The sequence below is a fragment of the Perca fluviatilis genome, chromosome 20 (genome assembly GCF_010015445.1).
Source record: "Perca fluviatilis chromosome 20, GENO_Pfluv_1.0, whole genome shotgun sequence".
NCBI classification, from domain to species: Eukaryota; Metazoa; Chordata; class Actinopteri; order Perciformes; family Percidae; genus Perca; species Perca fluviatilis.
This window is the reverse complement of record NC_053131.1, coordinates 19,167,326-19,179,132: the sequence shown is the minus strand read 5'-3', so window position 1 is coordinate 19,179,132 and position 11,807 is coordinate 19,167,326. Positions and strand designations below refer to the sequence as shown.

Below are 11,807 nucleotides of genomic sequence, written 5' to 3'. Positions count from 1 at the left end.
GTAGGATATGGCAGTGTGTGTACAAGTCCTGTCTCTATCAATTAAGCTGGAGTTATTCTACAGTTTAATTAGCTACTGTCAACACATCTCATGGAAAGACCATAATCACTGTTAATCCATCACTAAAAACTTTTTGACTTCTCCATACCCGTGGTTCCTACTAAAGAGACATACAGCCATTGAATATACTTAGGCTATCTTTGTACAAAAAAACAAATTGACTTGAAATAAACTACAGTGCCCATGCTCCTGGTAGTGAAGGAACATGTCATCCAGTGCAACAGTGTAGCTCATTGATGTGTCTATGTTTTTAAGTAGTTTTTTTTTTTAAACAATGGAGGTCTATGGCACAGACAAATAAGCTAGCCTACACCAGGCTTTGACTATGCAGACAATAGGCTACTTGTGAGAGAGTTAAGTTCATTGTTGATGTTGGTGTTTGGTGTTGGAATTGGTTGACAATATGAAAAATATGACCAGATAATCCTTGAATAAAGATTTAAGAAAGATAAAATGTCTAGTGAGTGCCAGGGCCACACCCGCCTACAGTGCCTACAGCGTGTGAAAGCAGGGAGTGATTGGATGAGCATCACCATGGCAATGGGATGACGTCTTCATCCCTTGCTCTAATTGGAGGAAACCCCGTGGCCCCAGCCGCTGCAGCGTTCCGGTCTGTCAAACTATCCCTGAAGGACCGCCTCTTTTCCCCGCGCTAAACAACTACTGGTTTACACCGCTCAACCTTGCTGTCGATCAAGTGAGATTACGATTTATGATTGGAAAGTCAACATTCACATGAACCGCCCTATTTCAGCACGTTCAGCTGTATTTTCGCTGCTATTGCAGTTCTTTGCCTTTCTGACCAACCTCTCATATCGGATCAATTTGAGGAGCAAATTTGGACCTCCGTAGGTCAGAAACGATGAGTACTTTTCTTTCCCCTTTCCTTTAAGTATATGATCGCTGTTTGATCGCCAAACTGGTTGTGGTTCGTTTGGTGTTTTGTATCTGTAACGCTAACGTGACATTTTTTTTTACTGAAAGGAGTGGCCGATGTAGCTAACGCCAACTAGCTTTTGCTAACTTGCTAGCTAGCTGCACCAGACAGCTTTGTGGCGGGTTGCCGTGCGAAACGGGCTTGCCAGCAGATCCGATGCACTTCCGATGCTCGTAGCCAACCTCAGTTTAGTTTAGAACCCGTTTAAAGACAGGATTTGTTCGTTGTTTTACACTGCAATTTATCAGATTATTATGTACATTAATGGTGGTGAAAACTGTCTGGTCATTTTGTAATTGAAGGTAATTGTTTCTGGAAACGTTTTTTTTCCGCTCTGAGCGTTTATTAGTAACTGCCGTTACCTAGATGGTGCCACTTTCCAGCTCATACCAGGCGGATGTATGTTCCTTTATGTCATAACGGTCGTCGGGCCATTGTGCACTCAAGTTGCATAACGTTACAATTTTATCGACACCTACTAATGTTTTCTACTCCTTTTTGCAGCTTGTAACGTTACTGTGGGGAATAACATCGTCGATCACTTGCTACACCCAATCTTCAACTCAACCGATTGTCACATACAACCGGATTTCCAATTTATCAGTCCCCAAAATATATTAACTATGGAGAGAACGGATCTTATTCAGAAGGCCAAGCTGGCGGAGCAGGCTGAGCGTTACGACGACATGGCTGAGTCCATGAAGGCGGTTACAGAGAAGGGAGACGAGCTGTCAAACGAGGAGAGGAACCTGCTGTCCGTCGCCTACAAAAACGTGGTTGGGGCGAGGCGCTCCGCATGGAGGGTGATGTCCAGTATCGGACTGAAGACCGAGGGGTGTGAGAAGAAGCAAAAGATGGTCAAGGAGTATCGGGAGACGGTGGAGAAGGAGCTGCAAGAGATCTGCAACAACGTTCTGGTAAAATATCCCATATACCACTGCATCATTATAATTCAACCTGGTTTGGCTTAGCTATTTAGGGATACACTTAGAAATTGGTGGAATAAACTATATGTTCTCATCTTGAAGGTTAACGTGTCCGCATTGAGTCTTTCACAGCTGTCTGTCTTCATGACATGACACATCTGTAGTCACAAAATTTAAAGTGACACATGATTATTTTAGTCCAATAATGTGTGTCAAATGGCATCAGCCCTGTTTCCTGTGAGCTCCTATGTTATATTAATATGGCTGGAGAGGACAAGGAAGTATTATGTAGTCCTCCCACTGTTGCCTTTTGGGAATCTGGATTTAGAACAATGGGCTTGAGGGCGTGAACTGACAAAAGGTCATAGTTACTACACCAGCAAGGTGTGTCTGAATGGGTGCAGAGAGAACTCAGCACATACACAGGAAATATGCCAGTATAATCTGTGTTCTGTAAAGCTGTGCTATGTTAAAGTATCCATGTAGTCCCATCTGGCAGATAGAAGCCTAATGTGGTTAGCCAAGTGCAAGAATTTACATATCTAAACGACTCATACACTCCCTCAAGCCCAGTTTGCACAGATCATCATACATGACACCCTCCTGCTGACCAGGTGTGTGTGTGTGTGTGTGTGTGTGTGTGTGTGTGTGTGTGTGTGTGTGTGTGTGTGTGTGTGTGTGTGTGTGTGTGTGTGTGTGTGTGTGTGTGTGTGTGTGTGTGTGTGTGTGTGTGTGTGTGTGTGTGTGTGTGTGTGTGTTACCTCTTGTTAAATCTAGTGCAACATCACAGATTGGTGCTTTGCATTATTTCTAGCCTGCCTTGATAATGGATTAGAGGAGCTCTGGGTGAAAGCTTAGCCGTAAGATTGAGATAATTTCCCTGAGCTTCTTCTTCTTTTAAAATGCACTGCAAAGCTGCAGGGGCCATTCATTTTCAACCAGCTTTCCATAGTGTTCTGGAGAATATGCACTTGCACAGCTGTGACTCAGCTTTCAGTATCTCTGCTAGTGAGTGTTGACTGGGGGTTTGTCAGCAGAGGAGGGTGTGTCAGTCCTCATGCATTTACTTGTCTGCAGAAGCCTGACAGGTTAGTAATGCACCCACAAAGGCAGAAGCGCAGAGACCGCATTAGACAAGTAAGCTGCTTGTGGGCCCCTCCACCCCTTGATTTCCTGCAAACCAGACTGTGAAACCAGATGGACTTGCATCTAAGCTAAGCTGAGAAAAACTAAGTTTTATAGCAATAAAATAATGAATCTTCAATATTGAAAAGAAGTTGGGAGGCAGCAGGGGCTTGTGGATGTTTGAGCTCCAGTTTCCACACAGGATGTGAAAGTAGGGCTTGTAGACCAGACAACTGAGCAAATTCAGGCTATTCACTCTTCTTCAGAACATGACACTGTAGACAATACCTTGACATCCGAAGCTTCAGAACAAATAAAATGCTACAAAAATGGTAATCCGGTTCCTCCAACTGGATTTCCAGCATAGGCTCTGCTGGTATTCTAGTGGTGTGACATTTAAAAATCTAACTTGTGTCAGAGTTGTCATAGAGACTGCCACATGCTTTTCTTTTTCAGTTATGTCTGATTATCACTATTATTTGCTGAGTTAAAAAAAACAAAAGAACCACCTAACTGCTAATTGAAGTGTTGCTAATTGAATCGATAATGAGGGATTAGTCCATGCTTGAAAAAAAAATATAAATTCCTGTCATGTAAAGGCACTCGCACACATAGCCAGTCAGGCTTTAATCCAGCAAGACTGTTTGTGCTTTCTTGTCAGTACTGGTGACTGAAATCAGAGCTTTGTGTGAAAGCACTGAAGGCGAGGCTACCCCTCTTCTTGTCTATTGTGCAGAGCATGCAGTGAAAGAGGAATGCTTAGCACTTGAGACATGCACGTGTTTCGGCTGAGCCAATCTTTGTCAGTAAATGACTGGGGAGTGGCGGCTGGGGTAGGGTTGGCTCAGACAAGGGCAGCTTCTTTCTCCCAGGGTTTGGAAGGGAAAGTTACATTTAATATATTTAAGTTAAAGAGGAAGTTTAGATCCATCCTAAACATCATATTGCTTCTCAGTCAGGACCGTCATTCTTGGTTATTGGCAAGCATTTTCATTCCGAGTGATCGGTTAATCTGCTCTCTAAACCCTTTAATTTGAGCATAAACCACAGTTTCACTGACACAGATTAGCCCCGGTAATCTTCCCATGTCCAATTCAAAAACGGCTGAGTTAGCCTAGAGTTTAATCAGAGGATGTGATTTCTAACACTTGTTTTATTTTAGCTATATTACCACATATTTTACTACGATAACTATGTTTAAATCCTGTTGCTGTTTTAAGCAACTATGCCTTTTCAGTGGGAAAGCACAGATTAAATTAATTTAAAGATTCTGAAAATTATTTAATTTCACTGTTCTGCTGTATATTGTGTAATTATATTCAAAATGTGTGGGTGATCTAATAGAAAAGGAGTAGGCAGTTTCAGTAGTAAACTCATCATTGAACATCTTTGAGCCGTTTTATTTTATTTCTGCACTATATAGACTAGATGGAAGCCGATCCTGGTTGCCGGCCAGAGATGGGAGTTGCCTTTTGTTTTTTACATTCACCTGTCACATTAGGTACACTTTGCTAGTATTGGGGTTAGACCCATTTTTACCTTCAGAACTGTCTTCATTCTTTTGCAGCATAAATTCAACAAGGTGTTGGAAACACAAGATTTTGATAATAGGATAGCATCACGCAGTTGCTGCAGATTTGTCGACTGCAAATCCGTGACGTGATTCTCCCACATCCCAAAGGTGCTCTATTGGATTGAGATCTGGTGACTGTGGAGGCTATGAAGAGGATTTGAGCTTTGTGACATGGCTCGTTATCCTGCTGGAAGTAGCTATTAAAAGATGGGTACAATATGGTCATAAAGGGATGGATTTGGTCTGCAACAATACTTCACTCAATTGGTACTAAGGGGCCCAAAGTGTGCAAAGACAAATATCTGCCACATCATTAGACCCCCACCTGCCTGAACTGTTGATTTAAGGCAGCATAGATCCATACTTTATTGTTGTTAATGCTAAATTCTTACCCTACCATCTGAATGTCGCAGCAGAAATCGAGACTCATCAGACAAGGAAACACTTTCCTAATCTTTTTATTGTCCAATTTTGGAGAGCCCGTGCCAATTGTAGCCTCAGTTTTCTGTTGTTAGCTGACAGGAGGTACCCAGTGTGGTCTTCTGCTGCGGTAGCCCATGCGCTTCAGGTTTGACGTGTTGTGCGTTCAGAGATGCTCTTCTGCGTACCTTTGTTGTAACGAGCGGTTATTTTAGTTAGTGTTGCCTTTCTGTCAGCTCCAACCAGTGTGGCCATTCTCCTCTGCCATCAACAGGGCATTTTCAGCAGAGAACAGCCCCTCACTGGATATATTCTCTTTTCTCGGACCATTCTCTCTTAACCCTAGAGATGGTTGTGCGTGAAAATCCCAGTAGATCAGCAGTTTCTGAAATGCTCAAACCAGCACATCTGGCACCAACAACCATGCCTCGTTCAAAGTCCCTTAAATCACCTTTGGTCCCCATTCTGATGCTCGGTTTGAACTTCAGCAGATTGTCTTGACAATGTCTACATGCCTTAATGCATTTGAGTTGCTGCCAAGTGAGTGGCTGATTAGATATATGCGTTAACGAGCAGTTGAACATGTCTACTCAATAATAAAGTGGCCGGTGAGCGTACATGCAAGTAAAAATTGTAAGGATGACGCAACGAAGGCAGCGCTTGTATCTTACCCTAGACTTTCAGTAGGGAATTAAAATAGTTACACTTAGTCTTTTAAAGTCAGCAGTAATGCAGGTGTCAGCGATAAGACACCAAACATTGCTATACAGTGCTGACTGGAGGAGAGTATTTGTGGAAGCTGGGGCAGAAGACAGTTGGGGACACAATAGAGGCCTGGCCGGGTTGTAGACTCATTTGGAGAGACTTTAGCTGAAACGGACTCAGAGAAATGTTTACCTCTAAATGACACTGGGTGAGCACATGCACTTGACTCCTGATGGAGCCGAACACTCAATCATTGAGCTGAGCAGCTATGAAGGGCAAAGGGAGTAGTGGAATATGGTGGATGGAGGCTAATGGGACACTTACAATGAGTGAGCCCCACCTACTTTTAGTGTTGTAACATTTTATTTTTTGTCGTTTTTTCTCACGCCTTAATGTGTGCCTAATTTGGCTGTTGGTTACTATACTCTAAATGTAGTGTGTCTTACTTTTTTTAACTGTTCAATATTTGCTCAGTGCATCCAATTCAAATGATCTGACATTTTCTGTCTTCACAGAAACTGCTGGATAATCATTTAATTCAAAACTCCACAAATGCCGAGAGCAAAGTCTTCTATCTAAAGATGAAGGGGGACTACTATAGATACCTTGCTGAAGTTGCCTCTGGAGATGAGAGATCAAGTGAGTTCACAGTTATACTGCATTTCTTTTATTTAGAAAGGCATTTCATCCTGGAAGAAAGTTTCAGTGCTTTACGTTTCTTTGTATGTACTGTATGTTGTAGTGGGGAGTCTTTGAGATGCCCCCCTCTATTTTTTTTTATAAATATAAATCTGTGCCTGTTTACACTCCATATAGGAATGTGTCTTCGAGCTAAAAGTTGGAAATGACGTCAAGTAGGGCAATGCGTCATGGCCGTGTAACCACAGGGCCCCATCTCATTGGAGGGTATAACGGGAGTGGATGGCAGCTAATTGGCCTCCAGCTTTCCTACATGGAAAAATGTGTACTGACAGAATTTCTTCCCCACCTCACTGTTCTCTTATTAGCATTGTGTATTTCAGATCGAATTTTAACATGAATGAACATCAAATTATCACTGTCTGTGTCAACCGGTTATCTTTGTGCCACATTGATTTCCAATATTCCACTTTAATGTCCCTTTTTTTATAAATAGCTTTGAGCTTGGATAAAACATATTCGTAATGTGTAAAACATAAGGCTAAAGGCTAGTGTGTTTTTATATTTTTCTAAGAATTTTGTGTCAAATCTTATAAAAAGACAAAAACTGGCACTGCATTAGTTCGTCCATCACTACTTTCTGATGTCCCCACCCCGTCTGTAGCTCTCAGCCCCCAGCCCATTGGTTCCTGATGCAAATCTTTAAAAACAAATAAAATGCATTAGAATAATAGCTTAGCTAAGCACAAAGACTGGAAACGGACTGTCCAAAGGTAACAATATTGATCTATCAGCACCCCTAAAGCTCATTAGTTAACACATTATATCTCTCTGTTTAATATGTACAAAAAACCATAATGTAAAAACGTCTTACTGGCAGTTATGTGCTATTTCTTGGCCAGGAGCAGTAACCTCCTCAAGTCTCGGTGAATGGTCTAGCCCATAACTGCCCACAAAACCACAGATTTATAATTTTTACGCTTGCGTTTTTGTACAGTAGAACTATAGCTAGTCATGTTCGATCCAATGAGTTAATGTTTAATTTTTGTAGCTTTGACTTGAAACTTGTATAATTTTCAAAAACTTTTTGGAGAAATGTTTGGACAAATTTTGGTAAAATCAAACTTCAAAAAATTGCGTTGCTTTGAGTGGACCTAAATCCATACATACGTTTTGACTCTTCTATTCTGTTTGATTCCTTCCTCTGTCTCCAGAGACCATTGAAAACTCACAGCAAGCATACCAGGAAGCGTTTAACATCAGCAAGACTGAGATGGACTCCACACATCCCATCCGCTTGGGCTTGGCACTTAACTTCTCCGTCTTCTACTATGAGATCCTCAACTCTCCACAAAAAGCCTGTGAATTGGCTAAAACGGTCTGCAAACTGTCTTACAAAAAATGTTGTCACTTTCCCGTGTTCGCAGTTGTACAATGAGGAGGTAACATGTTCCTTTTTGCTTACAGGCATTCGATGAAGCCATTGCAGAGCTTGACCAGCTAAATGAGGAGTCTTACAAAGACAGCACTCTTATCATGCAGCTTCTCAGAGATAACCTGACAGTGAGTGTTCTGCTCTCACATGGCACAAAAATGATCTCCACTGTGTGACAGTTGTTATGTTTGCCTCAATATGACTTATGTTCTCAGTGTGCTTCAAACAAACTAATTTGTTGAAATGGCCTCACTTAAAGGTAAGGACAAATACTAGCTGTCATAGTAAGGGGTGAGAAGCGATGAACCGTACAAATGGGTATAACGGCGCACACTTCCAGACAGTCTCTCCCCAGAAGGCATGCATTAGGGTTAATATGGTAATGAACAACCTGGAATAGGCGTGTACCTGAAATCCCAAAAGGTTTTGGAAAACGTCCAGGACACATCCTGAAGGTGTGGGCAAAGAATTTACTGGGTGAGGTGTACTAGTTGCTGCGTCATTGCTGCTGCGCAGACGCAGACCCTTTCATTGAGGAGGCTGTGTGCTAAACACCGTCCACTGGTCGGTAAAGGAGATGATTGAATGATTACCCAGTCCTGCTGTGTATACAAATGTACTTTGGAATTCTTGTAGTTAATTTTGACACCCAATATTATACAAATGTTGCATGTATACACAGAATGATTGCACATGAAAACAGGGTTAAAGTCCTGGAACCTGATTCATGGTCTTGCCAGAAAGAGAAGCTCATATCCTAAACTACTACGATTGTCAGATTGCCTGTTGCGTAAAGTCACCCCCCCTCATCCCCGCCAATTCCGCGGTTTCAAATGCTGTTCAACAACATGACCAGCACTTATTTTGAAGAATAGTTACCTCAGCATTCATTCACTGTCCAGTAACCAAACGTAGGCAGGATTTATTTAAAAATAGAGGTTTAGTATTTGCACTTTTCTTCATTGTTGTGTTAATCAATCAGAGACTTGTCTAATGTGTAATCACTGACAATTACAGCGAGTGCATCTTGAAAGTAGAGCTTAAAGCTTTTGAAAAACGTGTAAATGAGAGCTCAGATTGTTTTGTTTTTTCTTAATACATTTGCACAAATTGCTGATCAAGTTTTTACAGTTATAGGATTGTGCATAGACGGAGAGTCAAAGTTGAGTAAATTCTATAACTCTTCAGAATTCAGAAATAGTGAAGTATTCTGGATATTTGACTGTATTCCACTGTGTTTTTAACAAATGTATGTTTCTGTCTTCAGTTATGGACATCAGACACCGCTGCTGAGGAGGGCGATGGTGGAGAAGGAGGAGAGGGTGGCGAGAATGAGAACTAAAGAACACAAGCCCTCGAAGTTGGGGACACCTCCAAAAACAACAAAAGGAAAAAAAAACAACTTTTTACACATCCTTCATTCCTTATTGCTCCACTCAAACATTCTACCAATGAAACCCATTGCTGAAAAGAGTCATGTAAGGAAATTATAAAAAAAAATTATTCTTTTCACAATGTAGATTTGGACAACTGGTGAAAAGAGAAACCCTCCATTCCTTTGGTTTGTGTTTGTCCTGGCCTTCCCATTTGTGCAGTTTCAGCTATAGAAAAGTGATTGATAGCTTGACATGGTATCAGACTCCTAGTTTAATTAAGAGGCAGAAAAATAAGTCCCATTGTTGAATAACTGGAAGCTTAAATCCCACCAATTGAGAACGTTTGGATTTTTTTTTCCAATAAGAAATGTAGAAAGAAAAAAAAAACTAGTTTCCCTATAGCTCTTATAAGTGTGTCTGTCTCTACACAGTTATGTGGTACGGTTACAGCAGCTGAAGTCCAACATCAAACAGTTAAATTTTTCTTACTGCAGGGAAAGCTAGTGCACTTTACATGCTGGCAACACAATATAATACAGCCAAGTAGTGCCAATTGGTTAAATCCTCACTTTCTGCCCTGGTTATGATGCCACTCTTTCACTGAAGCATGCCTGTTGTTTGGGGTGGTGGGGGTGGTGGGGATGGTGGGGCTTGTCTGAACAATCGCAGGGACCTTTTTAATGGGAAGAAGACAATTCTGTCATGCATGTCTCTTGAGATATTACACTGGAATGGGAACAAATGCTGTAAAACACAAGTCAAAGTGTCAAGTTTAGTAATTTTCAATGCAGGTTTGTACACATCCTACAAGTGGGTGATTTGTTAGTCTGTCCAGTGATTGTCATTAGAGATTTGGACCACTATTGTTTTGCTATTCATTCAATTGTAGTCCCCAAAAGCCTTGTGGAACTGTTTAAATCCCTATGTATCAGCTATGTTAACATGATTAAAACATTTTATAAACCAAATCCAAGTTGGTCTTTCTCTTTATTTTACTTGCTTCATAATGTACTTGAATGTTAAAATACATATTGTATTATACTATTATTGTAAGGGAATTCAACTTAATTTAACAATTTCGACCATGTCGTTCTGCTAATGTTTATTACAATTTTAGGGTTTTTCTTTTAGGTTTCTGAGGGGAAATTTAACATTTACTTAATTTACCACTGGCTAACCTGAAAAATTGCAAGTTGACAGTTGAGCAAGCTCAGTGATGGGAGCATCCACTTATATGCAGTAAAGAAGAAATGGCTATAATAAGGGAAATCTGATGTGTTGAGTCATTATCTTTGTGTTATAGTTATACAAATGGCACTTAGTAGACTAAAAATATTTTACAATTTATGATGACTAAGTAAAATGTATTACACAAGATTAAACTACCTGTAGTGGCCATTTTCCAGATCCAAAATCAAAGAAATTAAGAATCAGTGGGCCATATTAATTTATCCTTCGTAGTGGTGAAATGTGCTAAAGTACAGTACAGGCCAAAAGTTTGGACACACCTCATTCAATGCGTTCTTTATTTTCATGACTATTTACATTGTAAATTCTCACTGAAGGCATCAAAACTATAAATTAACACACATGGAATTATGTACTTAACAAAAAATTGTGAAATAACTGAAAACGTCTTATATTTTAGATTCCTCAAAGTAGCCACCCTTTGCTTTTTTGATAGCGCTGCAAACCCTTGGTGTTCTCTCAATGAGCTTCATGAGGTAGTCACCTGAAATGGTTTTCACTTCACAGGTGTGCCTTGTCAGGGTTAATTAGTGGAATTTTTTCCCTTTATTAATGGGGTTGGGACCATCAGTTGTGTTGTGCAGAAGTCAGGTTGATACACAGCCGACAGCCCTATTGGACAACTGTTAGAATTCATATTATGGCAAGAACTAATCAGCTAAGTAAAGAGAAACGAGTGGCCATCATTACTTTAACAAATGAAGGTCAGTCAGTCCGGAAAATTGCGAAAACTGTGAATGTGTCCCCAAGTGCAGTCGTCAGAACCATCAAGTGCTACAACGAAACTGGCTCACATGAGGACCAAGGAAAGGAAGACCAAGAGTCACCTCTCCTGCTGAGGAGAAGTTCATCCGAGTCACCAGCCTCAGAAATCGCAAGTTAACAGCAGCTCAGATTAGAGACCAGATGAATGCCACACAGAGTTCTAGCAGCAGACACATCTCTAGAACAACTGTTAAGCGGAGACTGCGCGAATCAGGCCTTCATGGTCAAGTAGCTGCTAGGAAACCACTGCTAAGGAGAGGCAACAAGCAGAAGAGATTTGTTTGGGCCAAGAAACACAAGGAATGGACATTAGACCAGTGGAAATCTGTGCTTTGGTCTGATGAGTCCAAATTTTAGATCTATGGTTCCAACCGCCGTGTCTTTGTGCGACGCAGAAAAGGTGAACGGATGGATTCTACATGCCTGGTTCCCACCGTGAAGCATGGAGGAGGAGGTGTGATGGTGTGGGGGTGCTTTGCTGGTGACACTGTTGGGGATTTATTCAAAATTGAAGGCATACTGAACCAGCATGGCTACCACAGCATCCTGCAGCGACATGCCATCCCATCCGGTTTGCGTTTAGTTGGACCATCATTTA

The 11,807-nt window shown here is 41.1% G+C and overlaps 1 protein-coding gene across 2 annotated transcripts; it reads left to right on the top strand.

Annotated features, from left to right (window-relative positions):
* The first annotated feature begins 775 nt into the window (after positions 1–775).
* On the top strand, positions 776–10,164 carry LOC120548680 (14-3-3 protein beta/alpha-1-like). 2 transcript variants are annotated; one of them, XM_039785080.1, is made up of 6 exons: positions 776–912; positions 1,502–1,914; positions 6,262–6,385; positions 7,600–7,763; positions 7,853–7,948; positions 9,088–10,164. In XM_039785080.1, exons 2-6 carry the CDS (start codon positions 1,621–1,623, stop codon positions 9,160–9,162), a joined length of 753 nt encoding a protein of 250 aa, XP_039641014.1. In that variant the 5' UTR covers positions 776–912; positions 1,502–1,620; the 3' UTR covers positions 9,163–10,164. The 2 variants fall into 2 exon arrangements, with proteins under 2 accessions (XP_039641014.1, XP_039641015.1); XM_039785081.1 differs by lacking the exon at positions 776–912 and adding an exon at positions 1,105–1,396.
* Positions 10,165–11,807: the final 1,643 nt, after the last annotated feature.

Coding starts and splice junctions, on each gene's coding strand:
- LOC120548680 (XM_039785080.1), top strand. CDS start 1,621: ATGGAGAGAACGGATCTTATTCAGAAGGCCAAGCTGGCGGAGCAGGCT. Junction 1,915..6,261: donor AGATCTGCAACAACGTTCTG/GTAAAATATCCC, acceptor CTGTCTTCACAG/AAACTGCTGGATAATCATTT. Junction 6,386..7,599: donor CTCTGGAGATGAGAGATCAA/GTGAGTTCACAG, acceptor CTCTGTCTCCAG/AGACCATTGAAAACTCACAG.